The 24,739-nt window shown below is 42.3% G+C and overlaps 1 protein-coding gene across 1 annotated transcript; it reads right to left on the bottom strand.

Annotated features, from left to right (window-relative positions):
• Window positions 1-311: 311 nt before the first annotated feature.
• Window positions 312-23,812, bottom strand: LOC306885300 (CMP-N-acetylneuraminate-beta-galactosamide-alpha-2,3-sialyltransferase 1-like; the record flags this gene model as incomplete). Its single annotated transcript, XM_079441735.1, has 8 exons — window positions 312-1,623; window positions 5,905-6,024; window positions 6,153-6,198; window positions 8,170-8,349; window positions 9,230-9,423; window positions 12,922-13,222; window positions 23,569-23,644; window positions 23,746-23,812. The coding sequence occupies 8 exons, from the start codon at window positions 23,810-23,812 to the stop codon at window positions 1,450-1,452; spliced, it is 1,158 nt and encodes a 385-aa protein (XP_079297861.1). The 3' UTR covers window positions 312-1,449.
• Window positions 23,813-24,739: the final 927 nt, after the last annotated feature.

The raw sequence follows: 24,739 nt of genomic DNA, 5'->3' as shown, positions 1-24,739 counted from the left end.
AGTCTGTGGCAAACGGAGAACAGCTGGGAGTGTTAAGTGTACAGGTGTGTGTGGTTAAGCAGGTGTATGTGATGTGGCAGGTGTATGCGATTACGTAGATGAGTCCGGGAGGAAGGGAGATGGTGACCTCTGGTGGCAACAGGGAAGAACTGCCGAGCCCGGACTCGTGACATGATTATTGTATTCTTCTTTTGTATACTTGAAAAACTTATGAATAAACTGACAACTTTTCTTCATCGACACGTCTTACTTGGATCTGATTTGCATCAAATTTTTACATAATGATGAGCTAGTGATGACAGAACAAAACTAGAATCAAAACAGTCTGTTTATTAATTTATTTGTCATACATTAAAACATATGTTTGGTGAAAATTACCACTGAATTAATATACATGAGTTCAAAATGAATAAAATGAAAATGAATAAAACAAATATTTAATTAATTCATATATTTATTCATAAATTTTTTCTAAAACAAGGCACTGTTATTTAGCAAAAAAGGCACTTAAAATATTAACTCACATGACTTAATCCATGTAGCCCATCAACAAACATTTCATTTTATTAACCCCATTTACATGTTTCCTGTTTCCTTCACGACAGGACCATGATGCATGCATGTGCTTTCCTCTGTGTGTAAACATGGCGCAGCACATGCAGGTTCTACATCAGAACGCCGGCTCCTGCATCAGCAGCATCACACACACGTGTCGTGGTACTTTTGTGAACGCTCGTGGACTGACACGGAAGAGAAGTTGTTGTTGAATAGAGTCTTTATTTTTGTTTTCTTTGCATACAAAAAGTATTCTTGTAGCTTCACAAAATAAAGGTTGAACCACTGATCTCACTTAGACTATTTAAACGATGTCCTTACTACCTGGTAGTTGCGTTGCTGTCTGTGGAGGGTCAGAAAGCTCTAGGATTTCATCAAAAATATGTTAATTTGAGTTCCAAAGATGAAAGAAGGTCTTACATGATGACAGAATTTTCATTTTTGGGTGAATTCTCCTTTTAATTTCTGTGCAATTTTTTGGCATTGTGGCTTATTTAGGCTGATTAACACAAACAAACACGCACATATAAAATACATAACAGCATGCATTCTGACAAAAAAATAATGATTCAAAAGTATTAAATACATCAGGAAAGATGTGCAAAAAAATTTGCTTTAAATATGAACTTGTTATCAGTCAGTGAAACTGATATTATCCATGTCTGCAGCATATGGGCAACATTTGCCAACAGCCTCAAAGTCCATTTTGAAGTACCAATCTTTTAATAATTTTTAATCACCAAACATTTTTATCTTCATTCTAAAAGTGAATCAAATCAAATCAAATAAAATCTCTAAAGCTTTCAATCCGTACATAAATGGCAATAAGTGCTCAGATGGCCCATGCCTTGTGGTAGTTCTGTTAAGGCTTTGTGGAAAATTCCATGTGTGAGCTCAGCCTCCTCGGTAGAGCGTGATCTTGTGTTTGTCTGCTAAGAGCATTGTGATGTTGTACTCATAGTCTCCATCGTGGACGCCTGTGTGTCTGAATGCTCCTCCCAGCATGTTGTCCTCCCAGTAATGGTGCCAGTTTCCATCCTGGTCAGCACCAAATCCAAACACATTCACCTACATCCAACAGATCAGATAGGCTTTAAGACTGAAAGCAGTTCCTTTAGATCATCATCATTATTTGTTGATTATTTTATTAGCAGTAGTAATTTCAGCAGCAGTAGCAATAGTAGTAGTAGAATTTATTAATTTATTTTAACATTAAATCTTTTTTTCTCATTTAAATTTGGTGCTTGGTTGTAAGATCTATCAGTCTGGGTTTTGATAAAGTGTCAACATAGCTGTACACGACATAATCCGTTTCTATTATAATCTATTCTAAAGAAGTTTTTCTTTAAAATCATATCAAATGACAAAAAGATCTGTGTTAATCCGTGTTTATTAGATCATATAAAATGACAAATGTAATGATCTGACAAACATATGTGACCCTGGAACACAAAACCATAAGTGTAAATTTTCAGAAATTTAGATGTATACCTCATCTGAAAGCTGAATACATTAACTTTCCATTGATGTATGGCTTGTTAGGATATGACAATATTTGTCATCTGATCCAAGATGGCGGTGCGATCAGACGCAGCGGCTCCTCCGGGTCCCAAAGACTGTGCTTTTATGTCTTTTAATGTCGTCTGTTCGTCTCCAAATAGTGTCAGTTTACCGCTAACTCGTAAGGAAATCACCCCCAAAACTCATCTATGATTGCCAAAGTCTTTTGGATATCGGCAACGCATACAAACAACAACTCTCGCCGGCGGCTACTGAGAAGCTACGAGGCCTTTGTTTACTGCTGGACCTCGAGACCGCGGCCTCGCCTACTGATACTACCCGCACAAGGCAGCGTCGCAAGCGGTGTGAGAGAGGACGGAAACGCGGTAAGCGCTGGGGTATACGAGCTAGGCGAAGAGCTAACCCCACAAGACCAGCTCTTCCAACACTCATGCTCTCAAACGTTCGCTCTCTGGAAAACAAACTGGACTTAATTCAACTCAGTCGGTCTACACAGCATGAGGCAAGGGATTGTTGTGTGTTTTCTTTTCACCGAAACATGGCTAAACGACAACATCCCGGACTCCGCAATTCAGCAGCACGGGCTAACCACCTTCCGAGCGGATAGAGATTCATCACTGTCTGGTAAGACCCGCGGAGGTGGCTTGTGTGTGTATATCAACAAAGACTGGTGTAACAATGCTGCGGTAATATCAAAACACTGTTTATCGCTGGTGGAGTTTATGTTTGTGAAGTGTCGACCGTTCTATCTGCCGCGGGAGTTCACGGTCATTGTGTGTGCAAATGCTAAGGACGCGCTTCGTGAACTGTATAGCGCCATCAGCGAACAAATAACCCTGATGGCTTTTTCATCATAGCCGGTGACTTCAACCACACAAACTTAAAGACAGTTTTGCCAAAGTTCTACCAACACATGAACTTTGCAACAAGGGGACACAACACACTGGACTTTGTTTACACAACAGTAAAGAACTCTTACAAGGCTGTACCCCGCCCCCACCTCGGGTACTCAGACCACATCACTGTTATGCTAATCCCAGCATATAGACCACTTCTCAAACTCACCAAACCGGTTCAGAAGCAGATCACAGTATGGCCAGACAATGCCACCTCAGCACTGAAGGACTGCTTCCAGGACACAGACTGGAACATGTTTAAAGAGGCAGAGATGAAGCATTCAGATCAGGAGATAAAGCAGCCCTCAAAACAGCAAGAGCCAGTCTGTCCGGTGGCATCAAAAATGCAAAACGGTCATACGCTCAAAAAATCAACAATCACTTCACAGACAGCAGAGACACACGGAGCCTGTGGCAAGCCATTCAGACCATCACTGACTACAAGCCCCCGCCACAGGCCTGTGATGAGGACACATCCCTCCCCGATGCACTCAACCACTTTTATTCACGGTTTGAAATGCAGAATGACACACCTGCACAAAAACTGCCCACACCTCCCAACGACCGGGCGCTCTGTCTGTCTCCAGCTGACGTAAGACACTATCTAGGATTAACCCACGCAAGGATGCGGGACCTGACAACATACCTGGCCGTGTTCTGAGAGACTGTGCTGCACAGCTGACAGATGTCCTAACAGATATCTTCAACACCTCGCTGAGCCAGGCAGTCGTCCCCACATGTCTCAAATCCACAACAATCATACCGGTACCAAAGAAATCACCTGTGTCCTGTCTAAATGACTACCGTCCCATAGCACTGACTCCAATCATGATGAAGTGCTTTGAGAGGTTAGTCATGCACAACATCAAAACCAGCCTCCCCAACACACTCGACCCGCTCCAGTTTGCATACCGTCCAAACCGCTCTACGGACGATGCAATTTCCTCCACCCTCCACCTGGCTCTTACCCACCTAGAAAATAAAGACTCCTATGTTAGAATGCTGTTCATTGACTTCAGCTCGGCATTCAACACAATAATCCCACAACAGCTCATAAATAAACTAAACCTGCTGGGCCTTAACAATTCCCTGTGTAATTCGATCCTGGACTTTCTAACCGGAAGACCTCAGTCAGTCCGTGTCGGCCACAACACATCGAGCTCTACCATACTGAGCACAGGGGCCCCAAAAGGCTGTGTGCTCAGCCCGCTGCTCTTCACACTGCTGACCCACGACTGCACTGCCAAGTTCAGCTCCAACCACATCATCAAGTTTGCTGATGACACAACAGTGGTAGGTCTCATCAGCAACAACGATGAAACGCACTACAGAGAGGAAGTGGCACAGCTGGCTGAATGGTGTGGCACCAACAATCTGTCCCTCAATGTGGAGAAGACAAAGGAGGTTGTGATGGACTTCAGGAGAAACTCCGTTGACCACCCCCCACTGACCATCGACAGCTCGACTGTGGAGAGAGTCAGCAGCACTAAATTCCTGGGGGTGCACATCACAGAGGATCTCACCTGGACCACCAACACCATGTCACTCTCCAAAAAGACACAACAGTGCCTACACTTTCTCCGCCGGCTGAAAAGAGCAAGTCTCCCTCCACCCATCCTCACCACATTCTACAGAGGCACCATTGAGAGTGTGCTGACCAGCTGCATCACTGTCTGGTACGGGAACTGCAGTGCTGCTGACCGCAAGACCCTCCAGCGGACAGTGAACACAGCTGCAAAGATCATCGGTGCCCCTCTCCCCTCCATCCTGGACATTTTCCTTACACGATTCTCCAGCAAAACCAACAGCATCGTGAAGGACTCCACCCATCCCTCCCACAGTCTCTTCCAGCTCCTACCATCAGGAAGACGGAACCGGAGCATCAGAGCCCGCTCCGCCAGACTGCTCAACAGCTTTTTCCCCCAGGCTGTGAGAGCCCTGAACTCAAACCACCCTCTGAAACCCCATGCAAACCCCCACCTGCTGAAACATGGACCCCCCCAACCTTACCACACCAAAGAAAAAACTGTATGGAACTTTTTTTTTTTTGTGCAATTCGAAGTGTGCTACACACAGGTGAGTGGGCCCGTACAAACCACCTGTAGTAACACTCTCCTCTATGTGCACTAGACACTTTACACACACTGCTGCGTGTACACAATCCCACAAAAGACTCAGCAATATATGTATGTTTACATGCTCATGCACTACAAATCATCCTGCTCTGTTCCCCAACCAGCTGCTGACTCAAATGTCTCTCTTTGCACATGTACAGTATTTGTGAAGCATTCGTATAGTTTGTATTTTTTATCTTCTATTTTTTAGTTTGTATAGAGTAAATACTTATATATAGTATACTTATAGTTAAATCTGTCAGTAGGTTAGTTGTGTATAGGCTTATAGTGTTTTTTTACTTCATTGTTGTATGTCTGTATTTATGTAGCACCGTGGTCCTGCGAGGCACGACATTTCATTCCCATGACATGTCCCCACATGTCCCCACATGTAGCAGAATGACAATAAAGCTCAACTTGAACTTGACTTGATATTACTAATCAAAACTTCAGTTTTTATATATTTACGGTAGGAAATTTACAAAATATCTTCATGAAACATGATCTTTACTTAATATCCTAATGATTTTTGGCTTAAAATAAAAATCGACAATTTTGACCCATATAATGTACTGTTGGCTATTGCTACAAATATACAAATATGTGCTATTTATGACTGCTTTTGTGCTCCAGGGTCATATTTACTTCTCAACACACAGTTGCAGCAGAGGGCTGGTTCCACAAGGGGGAGATATTCATGTAGAAACTAAATTTTAGAATGGGAGTGAAACATACTCCTCAAAGCATGGAAAAATATTAAACTGAATAACAGTGAAGACGCAGAAGAAAGAAAAACAATAAAACTAATATTAACATACCTCATCACAAATGTGAATTGCAAACATCAGAGAAAGGAATCCAGTGGATGGATATCTCCCATGACCCTCTAGCCACGAGTCATAAACATACTTTAAAAAGCTTGGGTTGTAGATTAACACCTGTGAAAAGATCATGAATCAAGTCTCTAAAAATAGCAATAAAGAAGAAAAGTAAAACAGATCAAAACTACAGTCAAAAAGCCCCCCTTTTTTCATTTTGTTTTTATAAGGGCACACAATCAACTAACCTTGTCCTTATTGGCTTTGATCCGTGACTTGACTGGTACGTATGTCCTAAAAGCCAGAGACAATCATATTGATTAATAAACAATGCTTCACTTTACTAATTAAATTATCCTGCAGATTTTAATCCTCCCCTGTAGAATGTACATAAGGTTCAAAAGATGATACAGGAAAAAAAAAAAAATTATATATATATATATATATATATATATATATACATACAGTTGGATGATAAATACATACATATATATACATACAGTTGGATCTTGCTTATAAATATTTATTATATTTATTTTATATGAATGATATATCATTTATGTTATAATGCATTAACACATAACATACACTGACACTTAACATTAAGGGCCAGATTTACTAAAATGGGTAAATTAGTGTTAGAACGCAATTCCATAAAATCACCGATGGGAGGAGAAAGTTCTGCGGGTGATTTACTGGCAATGCGCACATTAAAGAACACAGATGCTCTACCAAGAGCAGCACAAATTACAGCCTGCTATAAGACATGCTTTTTTTGGATGTTAAATAATGGCAAAAATACCAGTAATTTGCCAAGAACAAACGTTAGTATATCATGCTGTGTAATTAATTTGAATAAACTCCTCTTATAAATTTTGCGTCTGAAAGGGAAACTCCTACAAATGCATATTCAGTATAGGCAAGGCACAAAAATAACTGTGTCAATGCCTTTTCAGCACTATTTCTTCACGGTGTAGGTGTGTCCCAAATCACGTACTTATGCACTATTCTATGATGTTTTGTAGTATAAATAGTGCGAGTACTACGTTCATACTGAAAATTCCAAAAAGAAAAATTGCCCTTTCAATACCCGGATGATGCACTTAAATAACCGAAAAAATTAAGTATGGAATATTGGACACTTCATTTTTTTTTTTATGTTGGACACTTCATGCAATCAACTGTCGCAGCTTTAATTACTTCGCAAAGGGGGCGGAGCTCATAGCAGCATTTTGTACCAACTGTAAGCAGTTCCAATTGACTGTCAAACTGACTCGCTCCAGTTCCCAACACACACAGTCACCAAACTCTGACAAAGACGGTTGCGAGCATTGTGTTCAGGTTTGGGTTATGACCCATCTGTGAGTTCACCTGTGATGTCACCTATTACCAGTTCACCTGCTTATTGTGGAATGTTTCAAAACAGTTTAATTTGGATATTCTATAGTTTCACTTTTATTTAGCTTCTGTCCCAACTTTTTTGGAGTGTGTCACAGTTATCAAAATAAAAATTTATATAAAAAGTGTACATCTACAAAATACAATGAAGTTTATCAGTGACAACACTGGAAATCTTTCCTTTTTAGTTTTGTCAGTTACATAAAGGTAAAGTGGAATCAACAAATCACAGACTATTTATTCCATTTTACAAAACACTCCCTGCATACTAAATTATTACTTACTAATTTATTATTATTATTATTCAAAAACCAAAACAAGAATATTTATCTAAATTAGCAATACAGCGATGACAATATTGTCTGACTTGGTAACATACTTGCAGTCTTGCAGAATTTGGCTTGAACCTTAATTAAACACACCTGATCTGAATCAGGGTTCAAATTAAACTATGCAAAGTTGTGGCTCTCAAGTACTGTAGTATATCTGATCAAATGTACATTATTATTATTCTTTAGCTTGGGTTGAACAAATAATTTCTGCTGAGATGGAACAGCAGCTAAGCTAATTGTGTCTCTATTTGTTTCTCTATTTGTAGGAATTACAGAAGCTTCAGTCTGGATCCAACCCTTAAATGATCTGAGATGACCGAACACCTGAGAAAAGATAATGCCAACCCCTCAGAGGACCTCAGAGGATGCCAACGCTCAGACAACATACAGAATTACCAAATTTTGCCATAAGTTAAACATATTAAGGTTCTGCAATATATAAATATATTGTGGAAACTTAATTTCCTGTAGAGCTGCTTTGCAACGATTTGTATCGTAAAAAGCGCTATACAAATAAACTTGAACTTGAACTAACTTTGAGATGTCTCCTGTAGTCAGAGCGCTGATGATCCACTCTAGATCCAGAGTTTTAAAGGGAATGAGTATTAGACTTGTAGAGTTGTCTAAATCGGTGGCACTCTCTGGATACATAAGGTGATGAGTAGTCTTATAGCCAACATCCTTTTCAAAACCCTGTGTTGGAGCCTGGTTCATTCTGTTAATACACAAATGTGCACACACTTTAAGATCATGTTATAAAGTATTACAAAGTTATGTGCATGTCTGTTACAGCAGGAAGGTGTGGCATATTTATAATGATATATTTCAGCTACATTGCAAGGTTGATTATTGCCAAAATTTCTACATAAAAACTTTCTGAAATGTTCCTGCTCTGACGCACAAATTAAAGTGTGGTATAATATTAATTATAAAAAAATCATGAAATGCAGCATCTTTTTTTCATAGGATGTTACAACCCAATAACTGTAGCAGGTATAATGAGCAATCAGATACAGTAACAATACCGTAAAATGTCCATAAGTGCACAAAACATTTCTTGTTCATACAAAATTCTGGGCTCTCAAAGGACATTTGTGATTCAAAGAAAATTTTGAGAAGCACAAATGTAAGAAGCAAGTACTGTAAGAAGTACATCCAAACATACGTAGTCTCCAAAGAATTTCCCATTCACTGTTTGATAAATGATAAGACATGATATATATAGACATGATAAATTTGCAAGCATGAATGATTAAAATCTGGAAAACCAAAGGGGCCTGAAAGCTCAGAATAGAACTATATATAATTATATAACATGGCAGTGCATTAAACACATGATACAAAACATTGGTTGGTTGATTTCTTTAAGATTTGGTCAGTTTTATGAAATCTTCAGTTCATGGTTATGTCTGTGTGTTCAATCTTCTCAGTTTATTCGCTAGTATTGTCTTTTGTTAATATTCATTAATCATTTAAATTCATTAAGTCATCTAAAATTCTGATTCGGAATTTCTTTCCACCTCTACCTAAATCTGTATTTCTCTTTGATGTTTGGAAAATCATAATAAATAAAAATAAAATAAATAAATCTTTACCGTATGACAAAATCACTGGAGTCGATGTAGGACCCATAGCGGGACTCCCGAAGAGTCCCAGAATTACCGACTACAGAGCATGTTCGACAGCGATCTGGATCTGCATCAACATAGCGTTCCTCAGCAGGGATCAGCTGGAATAATCTGTCCAACACTGTGGTTAGATTGGATGGGCTCTTCTCAGCCTGTAGCCACTACACTCAAAATACACAGAAATCACAATATGGAAATTAATAACAAAATCCTTAATATTACACTACTACTACTACTACTACAAACAAAAAAAATCTAGGAATAACTAAATACTGTATGTCCTATTGATGTAACAGGGAGAGATACTTAAACAGGATCACTTGGAATAAAAATAGATTTAGATGCCTGCTATGTTTTCCAAATGTTGTTCAGTTTTTAGATGTGGAAGAACATTGTCTCTGAATACTTCTGAAGGATTTTAACATTTGGGAAATAGCTATTTCAGTGCAGCATAATTATTTATGTCAAAATTGGACATATGCTTTGCAAACACAATTTCATTGAAAGATGGAGATGACTATAATACTGTAAGAAGTGAGTAACTAAATTAATTTTAAAGCCCAAACTGTGATAAATGGTTGTTTTAATATGCAGTGAGCCATTCTGTCCCAAAATCATTTATTTCAGTGTATGCATTAGCAAAATTAATTGAATGGCCATTTTCACATTGTTCCTTTCAGTAACATGGAATACAACAAGTGTTTAAAATATATACAGAAATTAATCAAAAGTCCCTCTCACACAGTAATATCAGTAAATTGCCTTAATTTATGCCGTAAAAAAATGCGCTGCTCACACAGTCTTTTTTCTGGTTCTGTCCATTCACACATCGCTTTCAAATGACCGGTAAATTCTGAGACATCATTAAATGGAAATGACCTCTAAACATCTGTGCCTCCTGGTGTTGTGTTTGTAAATATGGAAGGGTATACTTGGTCAGTGTTTTTGTTGATGTTTTAATTTTTGTGTCAAATGTTCACATTCACGCAGCTTCTTTTGGCCTAGAGACATCATATTAGACGACTTCAAACTGAACTACAAAGCGCGGAGTAAATGCATCATCTGCGTCAGAATGTTATGATTGGCCCAGAGCCGTTGAAGTTTGAATTTCAATGGCTCTGGATTGGCCAGGAGCAGACGTCTTATGTCAGAGCTTTCTTAACTTGTACATGCTAATACCAGTAATTTTCATTCTGCATTCACACACAGCATCATTCCGGCAATTTACTGGTGTTACAACTTCTCATACCTGTAAATTCCCGGAATGAATTTACCGGTATTTTAAAAAGGGCCTGTTCACACATGATCTCTTTACAGCAATTTACCGGTGAAGTATTTTCCAGTGAAGTCTGTATGTGTGAAAGGGGCTTAAGAACGCTCCCTTTATAATGACTGAAGTTGTCATCTCTGGTTACAATGTTCGGTACTACAAAAAAAAGTGTCTACATCTAGACACGCCGCCTATAGTGCGGCAATGAGGATCAGCATCTTGATATTGTTTATTTTTATTTTTCAGGGAACAGGGTTACAGTCACTGCATTTTATTAATGCTAATGGGATCAAAAATACCAACACTGCTGAGGTTGTGTGGTGTGTGCACACAAACATTTAAACATTTAAGTGGTCTCAGACTTGACCTGATCAGACATGATGTTGACTCAAGGACATGCAAGCCCTGAGTAGCAGGGACATCGAATCTGTAGAACCTGATGAACGTATGCAAGAAGGACCAGACTGCCACACCACATACTTGTTGCAAGGGGGCACCTATTGCCAGAGTCTTGGAGGATGCAATTCTCCAACGCAGAATGGGCCCTAACTCCTAGAGGCAAAGCTTGACCATGCGCCTCATAGGCTAGGGCAATAGGATGACTCAATGTGACATTGTTTTCATTGTTTCATTGTTTCATTGTTTTCATTGTTTCATTGTTTCATTGTTTTCATTGTTTTCATCACTGACATTGTTTGCCTAGTGGCAGTCGGTCCCCTGTTGCAGCCCCCATAGCATATAAAAAGCTGCTCTAACTTACGCCACTGGCTGGTGTGGTGGATGTAAATCTTGCTGAAAGTGATTTCACCAAGTGCAAAATGTTCCTGGATCAACAGCATTGTTAATCCTGGAACAACATTCCAAGCAACCAATCAGAATTGAGGCATATGTTTACAGGAAATGTCAGTTTTAGCCTTACAACCACAGTTGGGTGCTTCTACATCCTTATTATTTAACATATTTCAACCTATTTCATTCAACATCATTTCGTTCTGATTTTAGGGATAAATTATGGGTAGGCTTAGAACAACATTCCAAGCAACCAATCAGAATTGGGGCATAGGTTTACAGGAAATGTCCGTTTTAGCCTTACGACCACAGTTGGGTGATTCTACATCCTTATTATTTAACAGAATAGAATATTGAATATTCTAGAATACTTAGAATAGTTTCCACTACACCAGCTGAAAGACCAGTCTCTCTTAATTGGTCCCCCTCAAAAGCCAAACATGTAGGTTCCAAAGTTTGGGCTAGGAGTGAATTATCATCCACTGCACCTGAGATCCCTCCTGATGGGAACTGCCCACAACGGGGAGGAATTCAAGGAGAGATATCAGGTCAAAGAAAAAACTAAGGTGGGCCAACGAGGCACTATCAGTAAGAGGCAAGACCCTTTTTGACTGACCTTAGCCAGGACACCTGGTAACAGAGCGACTGTCTGGGCTGCGTATGGGCCGTTGTTAGTATCTTGCGTTGACAAAAAGTACCTAGAGTGGGAACCAAGGTAAGAAAGACTCATGTGCAGTTGGTCCAAAGTTACCACTGTGGATTGCAATCCCAAATTTCGTCTGTAGTAACCTGACCATCTGTCTGGTAGGGAAACATGTTCTATGGCCCCTTTGTCCAGCAGAGTTTTGCAAATTGTGTCAACAAATGCATCTGCTGTGGTTTCACGGTAGTGGAGACCATGCCGTTGAACTGTAGAAGATTATACACAAACTATATCTTGTAGCCTTTTTCTACAGTCCTTATGACCCAATGACAGAGCTATTTGGCAGTAGGTTCTACGCTAGTTTTGTCACTTCTTTTTGCTAAGAGGATGTTAAATGTTTGGTGTCCTGACAGAGAGAACCAAATATGTAACCAATCGCTGGAGACCCGCTGCACCCCAAAACACCAGTGGCCGTGGAGATTGCACAGCTATCCCCTGAGGGTGCCAGGAAGGAGACCCTACTGTCTGTTAGAATTTTCTTTCCACCTAGTTTTGAACTAAATTTAGTCTACACTCTTGTGGCTCCTTTTTCCCATGGATGTGGTTAATAAACCAATGGGCACTAAAAAGAGGAGAGACATGGTCCAAACATATGTATACCAGGATTATCTGAGGTTACATCACTGAAATAATGTGTTTATTCATTTTAGATAGATTAAAATTTTTAGAACAAACTTTACAGACATAATTATGGTTATTAATGCACATTGTTGCAACCATTATGTACTTTTATGCCAATCTTGAATGAATGACTGTGCATGCTGTTTTAAAGAAAAAAAGTTTTCTCTTTGTAATCTTTCAATAAAAAAACAACATCCCCTCTAAATAGAATTCATTCAACTTCTCTGTTGTAAAGACCTAGTTCTGTTCTGCTATAAGTAGTGCTGTTCGACAAACCTGCCACCATCTGTATGTGTCATCTGAGAGCATGCTGCTTTTCCTGGACATCAGTGGGTGGAAGGATTGGTTAAACCGTTCCATAAACCAGCCATCATCTTCATCATCAAGGTGAGTGATACAGCGTCGACAGGAACATGTACTTCCTGACAAGCCCAGCACGGACCTGAAGAAGTACAGTGAGGGTTCTCTGAGTGTGTAACTGAACACAAACATGGAGAAGGTCATGGCACACAAAAGTCCTGTTAATGTGCGTATCTTCCTCTGGGTGAACAGAGACATTTTGAGTTTGAGTCTGTCTCTCACCCCAAAAGAAACCAAAGAGTGAGGGATATATTACGCATTCTTACTTCTCCCCCAAAAATCGTTGAGAAAAATGAACATATGCAATTATGTGATTCTTCACTCTCCAGCAGGTATCCACATTGTAAAGAAAAACATGTGAACCTTACAATGGTTTAGGAGGAAAGACAGTGAAACCAACCCCCCCAAAAAATCCTTGTTATGGTAAACCCAAAAAACATCATACAGTCCTCAATCAAAAAATGTTCTCTGGAAAAGTTCCATAACATTCTGCAATCTTTTCTGGCGGATCTTTCTGGACAAATCAGGATCCAGGTCAATTCAGGACAGTGTGATCAGGATGCTAGTCTTCTCTCTCATGATGCTAATCTTGTCTGTGTGTTCATCTACCTAGAAAAGCAAACACAAGATAACTTAAGCCTAAATATCACCATACATTTAATTTTTTTTTCCTAATAGCTAAGATTCATTTCCTACAATTAAGTTTATTTATTTAATCTTCAACCTTGTGTAACAAAACCAAAAACTCTGGTTAAAATTTTACAACATCTTTTACAACATTGTTTTGTAAGACTTGGGACGTCGTTGATTATTTGTCTTCTTTCTCCCTCTCCTTGTCTTTCTTTTGACCTTTGTTCATTATTGATTTCAAATCATTATTTAAAGTTGAAAGTGATTTTTGAAAAACGCTTTTGACCACAGTGTCGGACCGAGTCACAAAACACACTTGTCGCCAGTCAGCAGTAAGAGAGTATGTCTTGTAATGATAGAGGGAAGAGAGCGCTCAATTTGAGTGCACAGGACGGGTATTAGTTGATTGACTATTGATAGAGAGAGATATAAAAAATAGGAATATATCAGAGAAACAAAATATTAAAAAGAAGGGTTACGATCAGGCAAGAGGTAGGACCTGCATAAACACTGGAGCCGCTTTCCAGCGGTGGAGAGAGCTCAAGGAGCGGGAAGGGCTCGAATCAGATGCCGAGGTTGCTTTGTTTCTTTTTGATAGGTTAGTAACATTGATTTTGCTTCGCTTCACACAACTTATCCATGTTGGTTTTTGTTTGGGGTATGGGCGAGTTTGTGTTGGTGCTTTCAAATATCAATATCGTTTGGGAAAAATCACTTAGTGCACCTTTAATTAAATCAATCAAAAAAGGAACTGTTATCTTTGCTCACTGATTGCAAGAGAAAATATGTGGGTTAGGATAACAAATTAAAATTCGTCTATGATATAAATGCATGTATTGAATGTTTCTATAAACTTCCAAAAATTCATAAACATTTAAACAAACCACCTCCTGCACACCCTATGATTTCTTATAAGAACCATCCACACAATATATATATGGAGCGGGGCCCATGTTACGTAAAACTACTGGAGCATGCCATGGAGTAATGGCTGCTGTATCCAAATTAAGTGTAGAGGTGGTCAACTCTGCCAGACGTTGCTCTTGGAGAAACTCCAACATTGGACCAACTGGCCAGTGGACTGGGTCTAAACGGCTTTCCATGTCTCACCAAAATGAACTAGAGACTTGCACTTTCTGCATCGCATGTGAAACTGCCTTTACGTTGAAGGGGTACTGCTGGCCCAATTTATGAGTAAACCAGTGGGATGGTGGTCATGAATGCATGGTGGAAAAAAAAAATGGTGAAAGTCTTCAAGCTGTAAGACATTATTTAACACCTGCTATGGGAGCAAGTTTTGTGTGAACCTCTTTTTGGGACTTTGGGAAAAGGAGTTTGTCTTCTGTTATTGTCAATCCTTTCTGTGACAAAATAGTGGAGCAGATATATTGATGACATCTGTATGCACTTTGAAGGGAATTAAACGGAATTACAAAGTTCCCATGCTTTTTGAACATATGTATTAAATTAAGTCCTAAACTCATTACATCCATCCATTCTCCAAACCGCTTATCTTTCTGTAGGCTTGCAGGAGGCTGGTTGAGAACCACTATTCTAATGTGATTAAATCCTTTTTAACCCTTTGTACGAAGTGAAGTTCCTTGGCCTTTATTTATATTATTTATAACTGAAAATCGAACAAACAGCACCATTTGGGATAACTTCACAAGGTCATTCCAGCAATCAGCATTCCAAGATGCTTTACTTTGATCTGCGTATATGAAACCTATTAGAAACTGGAACATTTTCCGATTTCAAAGTCCACTTTATCTCTATCCTTGATCAAAATCTCAACTTTCCTAGTAATCCTGAAGACACTGATTAGCTTGTTAAAGTGTGTTTGATTAGGTTTGGAGCTATAGGTTTGGGTATCGTTTGAATTTTATCGATTCCAATTTAGATTCTGCTTATTAATTCTGATTCTGATTCTTATCGATTCCTAGTTTCGATTCCAATAAAAAAATAAGTCAAACATTTAGATGTAAAACATACTTATTCAGTCTTTTTAGAAAGAGCTCTGTTGCAGCTGAATAACATGAGCAAGCAGCTTACAAAACACTTAGGCCTTTTACACTTAGGAACTTGCCTATGGTTTAAAAAAATACTACAGCAAAAACAAGTAGACTAATATATTTCAAACATTAAATTGTTAAAGACTAGTAAACAGTCAGTAATACAATAGGAACAAACAAATCAATTAGCAATAGCATTAATAAATACAACTGAACAAATTTCAGGTACAGAAATTGAAACCAAAAGTATAAAAACACAACAGTTTTCTTTTCCTAAATTATATATAAATTAAAGTTTACTATATAATATAGTTTAATATATAAATTAACGATACGAAAGATATTCAGTCAAGATCAGTCAATGATTTTCTTTTGTTCTTTTATTAACATTAACCTGTTAATCATCACCTCCCATTGTGGGCCTCACAGGTGAAAGTAACCTACCTAAATTAAAATGGTAACAGTTCCTGACAAAGCGTGCTACACAAACAAATTAGGTATCTTAAGGAAAGAAGACACTCTAGGCTTTACTATCCATCATCCAGAGTTGATAATACTCAAAAAGATAAAAAGTTATAGACACTGACGTGCCTTGAAAAATATTTTTCCACACTGAATGTTTTTTTATTTTATATACAAATACATGAAATAAGTCCTGGAGCAATCCAGAAAAGTAATGGATTGAAAGCCACCTGTCTCATGAGATTATATTTAAAATTTGAAGAAGATACCAAGAAAAATTAGATTCTTGCAATATTTTTTCTGAAACTATTTATAGTCCTCCCAGCCCCCCTGTTTGAGGAAATATAACCACCAAATGTATTGCAGAATTATACAAACTACTTTAGTCAATGATGAAGAAGAAATGACAGAGCAGCCGTCAAGTATTAGATAGTGTTCTAGGTTATTACATGTGGGGTTTTTAGGTCTGATTATTAACACCTGTTTTTTCAGAACTTAGCAGTAACAAGTTACTCGTCATCCAGTTTTTTATATCGACTATGCATTCCATTAGTTTCTAAATTTGGTGTGTTTGACTGGGCCGCGAAGAAATATAGAGCTGAGTATCATCAGAATAACAGTGAAAGCTAACACTCCTGATAACATCTCCCAAGGGTAACATGTAAAGCATGAAAAGTAACGGCCCTAGTACTGAGCGTTGAGGTACTCCATACTGCACTTGTGATCGATATGATACCTGTTCATTTACTGCTACGAATTGATGGCGGTCAGATAAGTACGATTTGAACCATGCTAAGGCACTTCCACTAATGCCAACAAAGTGTTCTAGTCTATTCAAAAGAATGTTGTGGTCGATATTGTCGAACGCAGCGCTAAGATCCAGTAGCACTAATAAAGAGATACAACCACAATCAGATGATAGAAGCAGGTCATTTGTAACTCTAATGAGAGCAGTCTCAGTACTATGATACGGTCTAAATCCTGACTGGAATTCCTTACAGATACCATTTTTCTCTAAGAAGGAATATAATTGTGAGGATACCACTTTTCTAGTATCTTTGACAGAAAAGGGAGATTTGAGATTGGTCTGTAATTAATTAGATCTTTGGGGTCAAGTTGTGGTTTTTTAATGAGACGCTTAATTACAGCCAATTTGAAGGTTTTGGGGACATATCCTAATGACAATGATGAATTAATAATTGCCAAAAGAGGATCTATGACTTCTGGAAGCAGCTCTTTTAGTAGTTTAGATGGAATAGGGTCTAACATACATGTTATTGATTTAGATGATTTAACAAGTTTATACAGTTCTTCCTCTCCTATAGTAGAGGAGATGTGATACTGTAGCTGACGGCTGCACGATTACAATTGTATCTCTGATAGTATCGATCTTGGAAGTAAAGAAGTTCATAAAGTCATTACTGCTGTGCTCTTGGGGAATGCCAAGACCTGTTGAAGCTTTATTTTTCGTTAATTTAGTGACTGTATTGAATAAATATCGGGGGTTATGTTTATTTTCTTGAAGAAGAGACGAAAAGTAATCAGATCTAGCAGTTTTTAATGCTTTTCTGTAGGAGAGGGTACTTTCCTGCCAAGCTATACGAAATACCTCTAGTTTTGTTTTCCTCCAGCTGCGCTCCATTTTCCGGGCTGCTCTCTTTAGGCTGCGAGTGTGCTCATTATACCACGGAGTTAGATTGTTTTCTTTGATCTTCCTTAAGCGTAAAGGAGAAACTGTATCTAAAGTGCTAGAAAAGAGAGAGTCCATAGTTCCCTTCCAGGAACTTCGAGCTGCGTCGAAACGCATATGGGAACGCCTTCAGCGTGACCAGGCTCTGAATATGATGTGTAATCAGTCAAACAAGGGCGAGGCGTCACGGGCGGGGTGACGTCACGACCAGGAAGCATATAAGCATGTGCGGCGGAGCCGGCTTCAGCTTTTTGTCATTCAGCGAAGCGCTCTGTGTGTGTCAGTCTTATTTACTGTTGTTTGTCCTAGTTTTAAGTGGAAAGCATTCAGTATCATGCCAAAGCCAAGGGCAAGCTCAGGGGTGAAGCTTTCAGACCACGTTTTGAGTCGTGTGTGCATCCTTGCCCTCGCTATATCACGAGCGAGGACACACACGATTTGTGCGTGGTCTGTCTGGGTGCGGCGCACGCAGAATCGGTCTCCGCACCCGGAGGGCTCTCTTCGAGAAGGGAGCCTTCGCGAGCTCCCCACGCGGTGCCGGTCCCGCTGCTGCCGAGGCAGAGCGGCTGCTGCACTCGTGGGGCTCGCAGGCTGATCTGGCTGGCGAGTGTGAGACGGGCATGTCCTTATCTCCTCCCGTATCCGCCAGATCTGGCGCCCCGTCTCTCGGTGTGGAAGCTGTCTCTTCCCCCGAGACGAGGGCTCAATGCTTCGTCTCTCTTCCTCTGAGGAGGTTGATGTGACGAGCGTTCACGAGGTTTCTCCGCCTCTGTCACCCCAATATGATATAACTATGAGCTTTGTAAGCTGCAGTGTTTGCACAAGCATAAAATGAATAAAGCCGGTCCCGCTTCTGCCTTTAAATCAGAGAGAAAAAAAGGCAGAGCGGCGGCGGTCTGGCCGCTTCTCTGAACCCAGAGGTCAGTCTCGAGAGACTGATTCCCTTAGAAGATCATTGGGCAGCGAGCTGCCGAATGTGTCTCTTTGGGTCCTGCCTTGCAGGGTCTGGTTCGTTCAGAGGTCCTGACGGGTGAGCCCCAGGACTACGGAGGACGACCCCTACTGGGGTGGAGCGGCTTACACCGCGGCACACGGTGACCGTCTCCCCTCGGTGCCCTCCGGGGATTTGTCTGTCAACCCTGCAGTTCCAGGGCACAGCAGGTCCCAGTGAGTATTACTCTCAGGTTCTTCCGCCTGTGATTTCAGCGGGCCTGAGAAACTCGCCTCGGCCGCCAGATTACGTGTCTCCTGCCGGTGCGCCGCAGCGAGGCAGCGGTCTGGCCGCTTCTCTAACACCAGAGGTCAGTCTCGAGAGACTGATTCCCTTAGTAGATCGTTTGGCAGCCTGGCAGCGACTGCCAAATGTGTCTCTTTGGGTCCTGCGGACGGTAGAGGCTGGCTATTCCATCCAGTTCGATGGGCCACCTCCGCTGTTCAAAGGGGTCTGTGTGACTACGGTCCGCCCCGAGCAGGCTCTGGTCTTGGAACAGGAAGTTGATACTTTGCTGAGGAAGGAAGCCATCGAGTTGGTTCCTCCTCACGAAGTCCACGCCGGCTGCTACAGCCTGTACTTCATTGTTCCAAAGAAGGATAGGGGGCTGAGGCCCATACTGGATTTGAGTCTTCTGAACCGCTCAGCCAGAAAGCTGAAGTTCAAGATGCTCACTGTCAGGCAGATCGTGTCTCAAATCAGGTCCGAGGACTGATTTGTCACGACAGACCTCAAAGATGTCTATTTCCATGTACCCATCCCTTCCTCTCACAGGGAGTTCCTGAGGTTCGCTTTCGGGGGGCAAAGCGTATCAGTATCGGGTTCTTCCCCTCGGCCTAGCACTCTCACCCCGCACTTTCACCAAGTGTGTGGATGCGGCACTGGTCCCGTTGCGACTGCAGGGCATCCGCATACTCAATTATATCGACGTTTGGTCGATCCTCGCTCAATTAGAGCGGGCGGCGATTCGGCATTGAGGTGTCGTTCTCGCCCACATGAAAGATTTGGGGGGTTACGACTAAACGCCAAGGAAAGTGTGCTTTCTCCAGCTCAGAGAACCACTTATCCAGGTGTAGTGTGGGATTCGACCACGATGCAGGCTCGTTTGACCCCTGCTTGGATCGAGTCGATCCTCACGGCAGTCGAGAGAGTGTGAGAAGGCCAGCCATTCACTGTCAAGCAGTTTCAGAGACTGCTTGGGCTCATGGCAGCTGCGTCCAGCGTGATTCCTTCTGGCCTGCTGACTCGCTCCGCGCTGTCAAAGTGTCACGCCGCTGTCCGTGCCTTAGACATGTGGAGGAATCCTTGGTTCTTGTCCCGGGGCCCGGTGCTGGGAGCTCCTTGTCGCCACGTCTCGCTAGCGACGGACGCTTCCCTCACCGGTTGGGGTGCGGTCATGAGTGGCCACCCTGCCCGCGGTCTGTGGAGTGGTCGCCACCTGACGTGGCATATCAACCAGCTAGAGATCCTAGCTGAGTTCCGTGCGCTCAAGCACTTCCTCCCAGACCTAAGAGATCACCACGTGCTGGTGCGCACCGACAGCACGGCAGTGGTCTCTTACATCAACCACCAAGGAGGTCTGCGGTCGCGCCCCTTGTATAAGCTGGCACACCAGATCCTTGTGTGGTCCCAGGGCAAGCTCCTATCACTGAGAGCTGTGCACATTCCTGGGCATCTTTATGTGGGAGCAGGCGTCCTGTCGAGACAGGGGCCGAGGCCCGGGGTATGGAGGCTTCACCCCGAGGGGTGAAGCAGATGTGGAAGGTTTTGGCCAGGCACAGGTGGACCTCTTCGCCACTCGAGAGTCAGCGCAATGTCCCCTCTGGTTCCTCCAGCTCCTCCGGGACTGGACGCTATGGTATAGACGTGGCCGAGGCTCCGTCTGTACGCCTTCCCCCCGATCGCTCTGCTCCCTGGAGTTCTGGCGAGAGTGCGCCGGGACGAGGTTAGTCTACTGTTAGTAGCACCGTTCTGGCCGGGCCGAGTATGGTTCTCGGACCTGATATCTCTCCTCGACGGCACTCCGTGGGAAGTGCCCGTCAGGAGGGACCTCCTCTCACAGGCCGGGGGCACCGAGGTGCACCCTCGCCCGGAGTTATGGAAGCGGTGGGTGTGGCCCCTTCCGGTCTGTCAACCGAGGTTGTCGAGACCATCCTCCAATCCAGAGCTCCCTCTACGAGGAAACTGTACGCCTTGAAGTGGAGGCTCTTCACTTCTTGGTGCGGGGACCACCAGCTCGACCCAGTCAACTGCCCCGTTGGTGCAGTACTGGAGTTCCTGCAGGCCCGTTTCTCCGCAGGGGTAACCCATTCCACTGTTAAGGTCTACGTGGCAGCTATTTCGTCATACCACACCCTTATTGGTGGCCAGTCAGTGGGTAGACACCCCCTAGTTACACGTTTCCTCCACGGTGCGCTGAGGCTGAGGCCTCCGGTATGATCTCGCGTCCCTACGTGGGATCTGGCTGTGGTTCTGGAGGCTCTGTGCATTGCACCTTTCGAGCCCATTCAGGAGATAACTGAGAGACTCCTCACTATCAAGACCGTCTTCCTATTGGCTATCACCTCTCTGAGGAGGGTGGGTGACCTTCAGGCCCTGACAACGGCCTCTATTCACTTTGCGTCCGGTTCGGCGAAAGTATTCCTCTACCCCCGCGTGGGGTATGTTCCGAAGGTCCCGTCGGTCGTTCCACAGTCGGTCGTACTGCAGGCCTTCTGTCCTCCTCCCTTCGGGGAGCCAGACCAGGAGAAGCACAACCGTATGTGTCCAGTGCGAGCACTGGACGCATACATCCATAGGTCCTCCCTGTGGAGAAAGTCGGACCAGCTGCCTGTGTGCTATGGTCCGCCTAGGAGGGGTCTTCCTGCTACGAAGCCCTCTCTTAGTAGGTGGATTGTGGGTGCCATGGCTTTGGCATACGAGGCCTCTGAGCTCCCCCCCGCCGGTGGGAGTCAGAGCGCACTCAACCCGAGGTGTGGCGGCCTCCAAGGCCTTCTGGGCAGGTGTTCCATGCAGGACATCTGCAACGCAGCTGGGTGGTCCACCTCTGTCCTTTCGTCCTGACACCAGGCAGGGACTTGTCAGTCTGGCGGCATTGGTATCTCGTTCCCATATGCGTTTCGACGCAGCTCAAAGTTCCTGGAAGGGAACGTCTCAGGCTACGTATGTAACCATGGTTCCCTGAAGGGAACGAGACACTGTGTCACGTAGCCACACTTCCGGCATCCCTGCCAGCGCTTGCTTCATGACTTGAAGCTGAAGCCGGCTCCGCCGCACATGCTTATATGCTTCCTGGTCGTGACGTCACCCCGCCCGTGACGCCTCGCCCTTGTTTGACTGATTACACATCATATTCAGAGCCTGGTCACGCTGAAGGCGTTCCCATATGCGTTTCGACGCAGCGTCTCGTTCCCTTCAGGGAACCATGGTTACATACGTAACCTGAGACGTTTTCAAATAAGCCTAAATGATTAGATTAGTATAGATATAACCCTAATTAAACACAGCTGATCCAGCTGATATTTATACTGTGTAGGGCTGTGGCCCTCTAGGAGCTGAGTTTGACACCCTTGGCCTATCCCATTTTTGCGTCCCTCCCACTGTTAAAAAGTAACTAAGTAATTTTTACTCTGAGTAAATTTTAAATGAGCTACTTTTTACTTGAGTAGATTTTTAGACTGGTACTTTTACTTGTACTTAAGTAAAATTTCATTAAGGTAATGGTACTTTTACTTGAGTAGAATATTTTCGTACTCTTTCCACCTCTGTCATTAACAAACTTGGAGTTAGTTTTTGAGGCCTGGGGAAACCAATTTACAAAACCCAATGCATAGTTGATATTAACATTTATGTGACTAGTAACTTCTTGCTACTAAATTCAACAACATCAACAACAACAATGTTCTGTCAAGTCTTTGTCATTAGTCAAGAACCTGGGTGTGTTATTTGATGCCAATCTGTTATTTGGAGGCCAATTAATGATTCCGGACTGTTAATTTCTTTAAAGCACATCCTGTTATAGCAACAGGTCTATAAACTCAAACCTGCCCAGGTGCAGGTTTATTTCACATAAACAGGATTCGATTTGAGATTTTATCAACATAACTTTGTATGACAGCATTGCTTAAAGTGTCTTAATCCCTCAAGACACTTTAATCAATGCTGTCATGCAAAGTAAATCCACTTCACATTAAAAAAATGAATTGCCAATTATAATACTCTTGACAATGAAAATTTAAAAAATATAAAAATAACTGGGAATTATTTAAACAAAGAGTTACACATTTTATTTAGAGGATTATGTAATTTTGCTCAGTTGAGATTACAGCAATAGCAAACAACAACGTTTTCCTCAGATATACATCGCAATAGGGGACAAAAGATAACTGCAGCTTGCCAGCCTCAAATAGACAATGCAATCTAAATTTTGAGAGCCATCAAAGAACATCTCTAAGGTGTGTGTGAAAAAAATACGATTCAGCTATAAAGCACCTCTAGAAGGCAACAGTGTCCTTATCTAGCTGAAGCTATATCCACCTAATCCTTTCCAGAGACAGCTCTCAAGCACTGTGATCAAAGATTGATTTGAAAATTATTTAAAGATGGAGAGAGAAAATAAACAAAATGACAAGTAAACAAGCTGACATGCTGTGTTAGCAGTTTAGCTTAAAAAGTGAACAAAGTCAAATTACTGTAGTTTGATAAATTGTATCAGATAATATCAGAACTATGGTGATAATTAAGTTGTATTTTTGTCACAGATCGTCAGGCTCACTCACCCAATCACAATGCACTCGGTCATCTGAGTATTAACTACACGCACCTGCAAGTCATCAACTCCCTCATCAACCAGCACTTATAAGCACACACCTCACTTCACTCAATGTCTGATCTCGTTTATACGTAGTGGACTGATATCCTGCCGATACACTGAGATACCTACCTTGTTTACTTACCTGTTGTGTTTTCTCCAGAGTTACCTTCTGCTCCTAGCTCCAACATCCCCTCCAGTCTCCATCGCATTGTGGATCATCTCCCTACTCCTCATCAGAGGTGTGTGCTTACTTTCATCTCCGTCCCACGATCTCCTGCGAAACAAGAATCAAGGTTACAAGCTTCAAGTCAAGAAACCCTTCATTATTCAGGATACTCACCTTTCATCTGCACCCGCACCTATTGCTGACAATAAACTTACCTGTTATACTTTTATTCCTTTGTCCGAGTGTCATTCCATAACAGAAGATCGGACCTACAAAGGAGTCAGCATTATGAGTGCACCCGACCCGTTCCAGGAGATCGTGGATGCCCTCAAGCGGGTTCTCACTCCATCACCAGTTCCACCATCACCCGTACCTCTGGACACCAACAACTTCATTCCTTCTCCTCCGGTAATTTCCAGTCCCATCGCTACATGCCAAATCCGTCCACCAAGACCCATGGTGAGTGTCATTAAACCTGATATATTAAATATGCAGCCCCTCACCGCTGTTGTGAACCTTACTGCCTCCGGTGTCTCCCTTGCAGTACAAGCCCTCCTCGACTCCGGGTCAGCCGGTGATATCATCTCCGGGAATTTCTGCTGCCAATTCAGACTCTCGACCACCTCCACCAAAACCATCTACCAAGTCCAATCAGTAACCGGCAAACCACTCAGCCGAAGACAGGTGCGTCACAGCGTGGGACCTCTTCACTTGTGTGTAGGACAGTTGCACGAGGAAACTCTACATCTTCTGGTTCTGGAGGATCCCACTGCTAATGTGATCGCCCCTGGTTTGTGCAACACGATCCCATCATCTCCTGGAAAACTGGTGAGGTCCTGAAGTGGGGCAGTAACTGCTTCCCTGACTGTTTTCCACATACACCTCAACCCACGTCTCCTCGACCGATTACACTCCCAGTCAACTCCACCTCCATAAAGAGCCCCGTCGACAGTCAGTGGAGATTCCTACC

This window comes from Barbus barbus, assembly GCF_936440315.1.
Source record: "Barbus barbus genome assembly, chromosome: 19".
Taxonomy (NCBI): domain Eukaryota; kingdom Metazoa; phylum Chordata; class Actinopteri; order Cypriniformes; family Cyprinidae; genus Barbus; species Barbus barbus.
The sequence above is the reverse complement of the archived record's forward strand: the minus strand, read 5'-3'. Positions and strand labels throughout refer to the sequence as shown.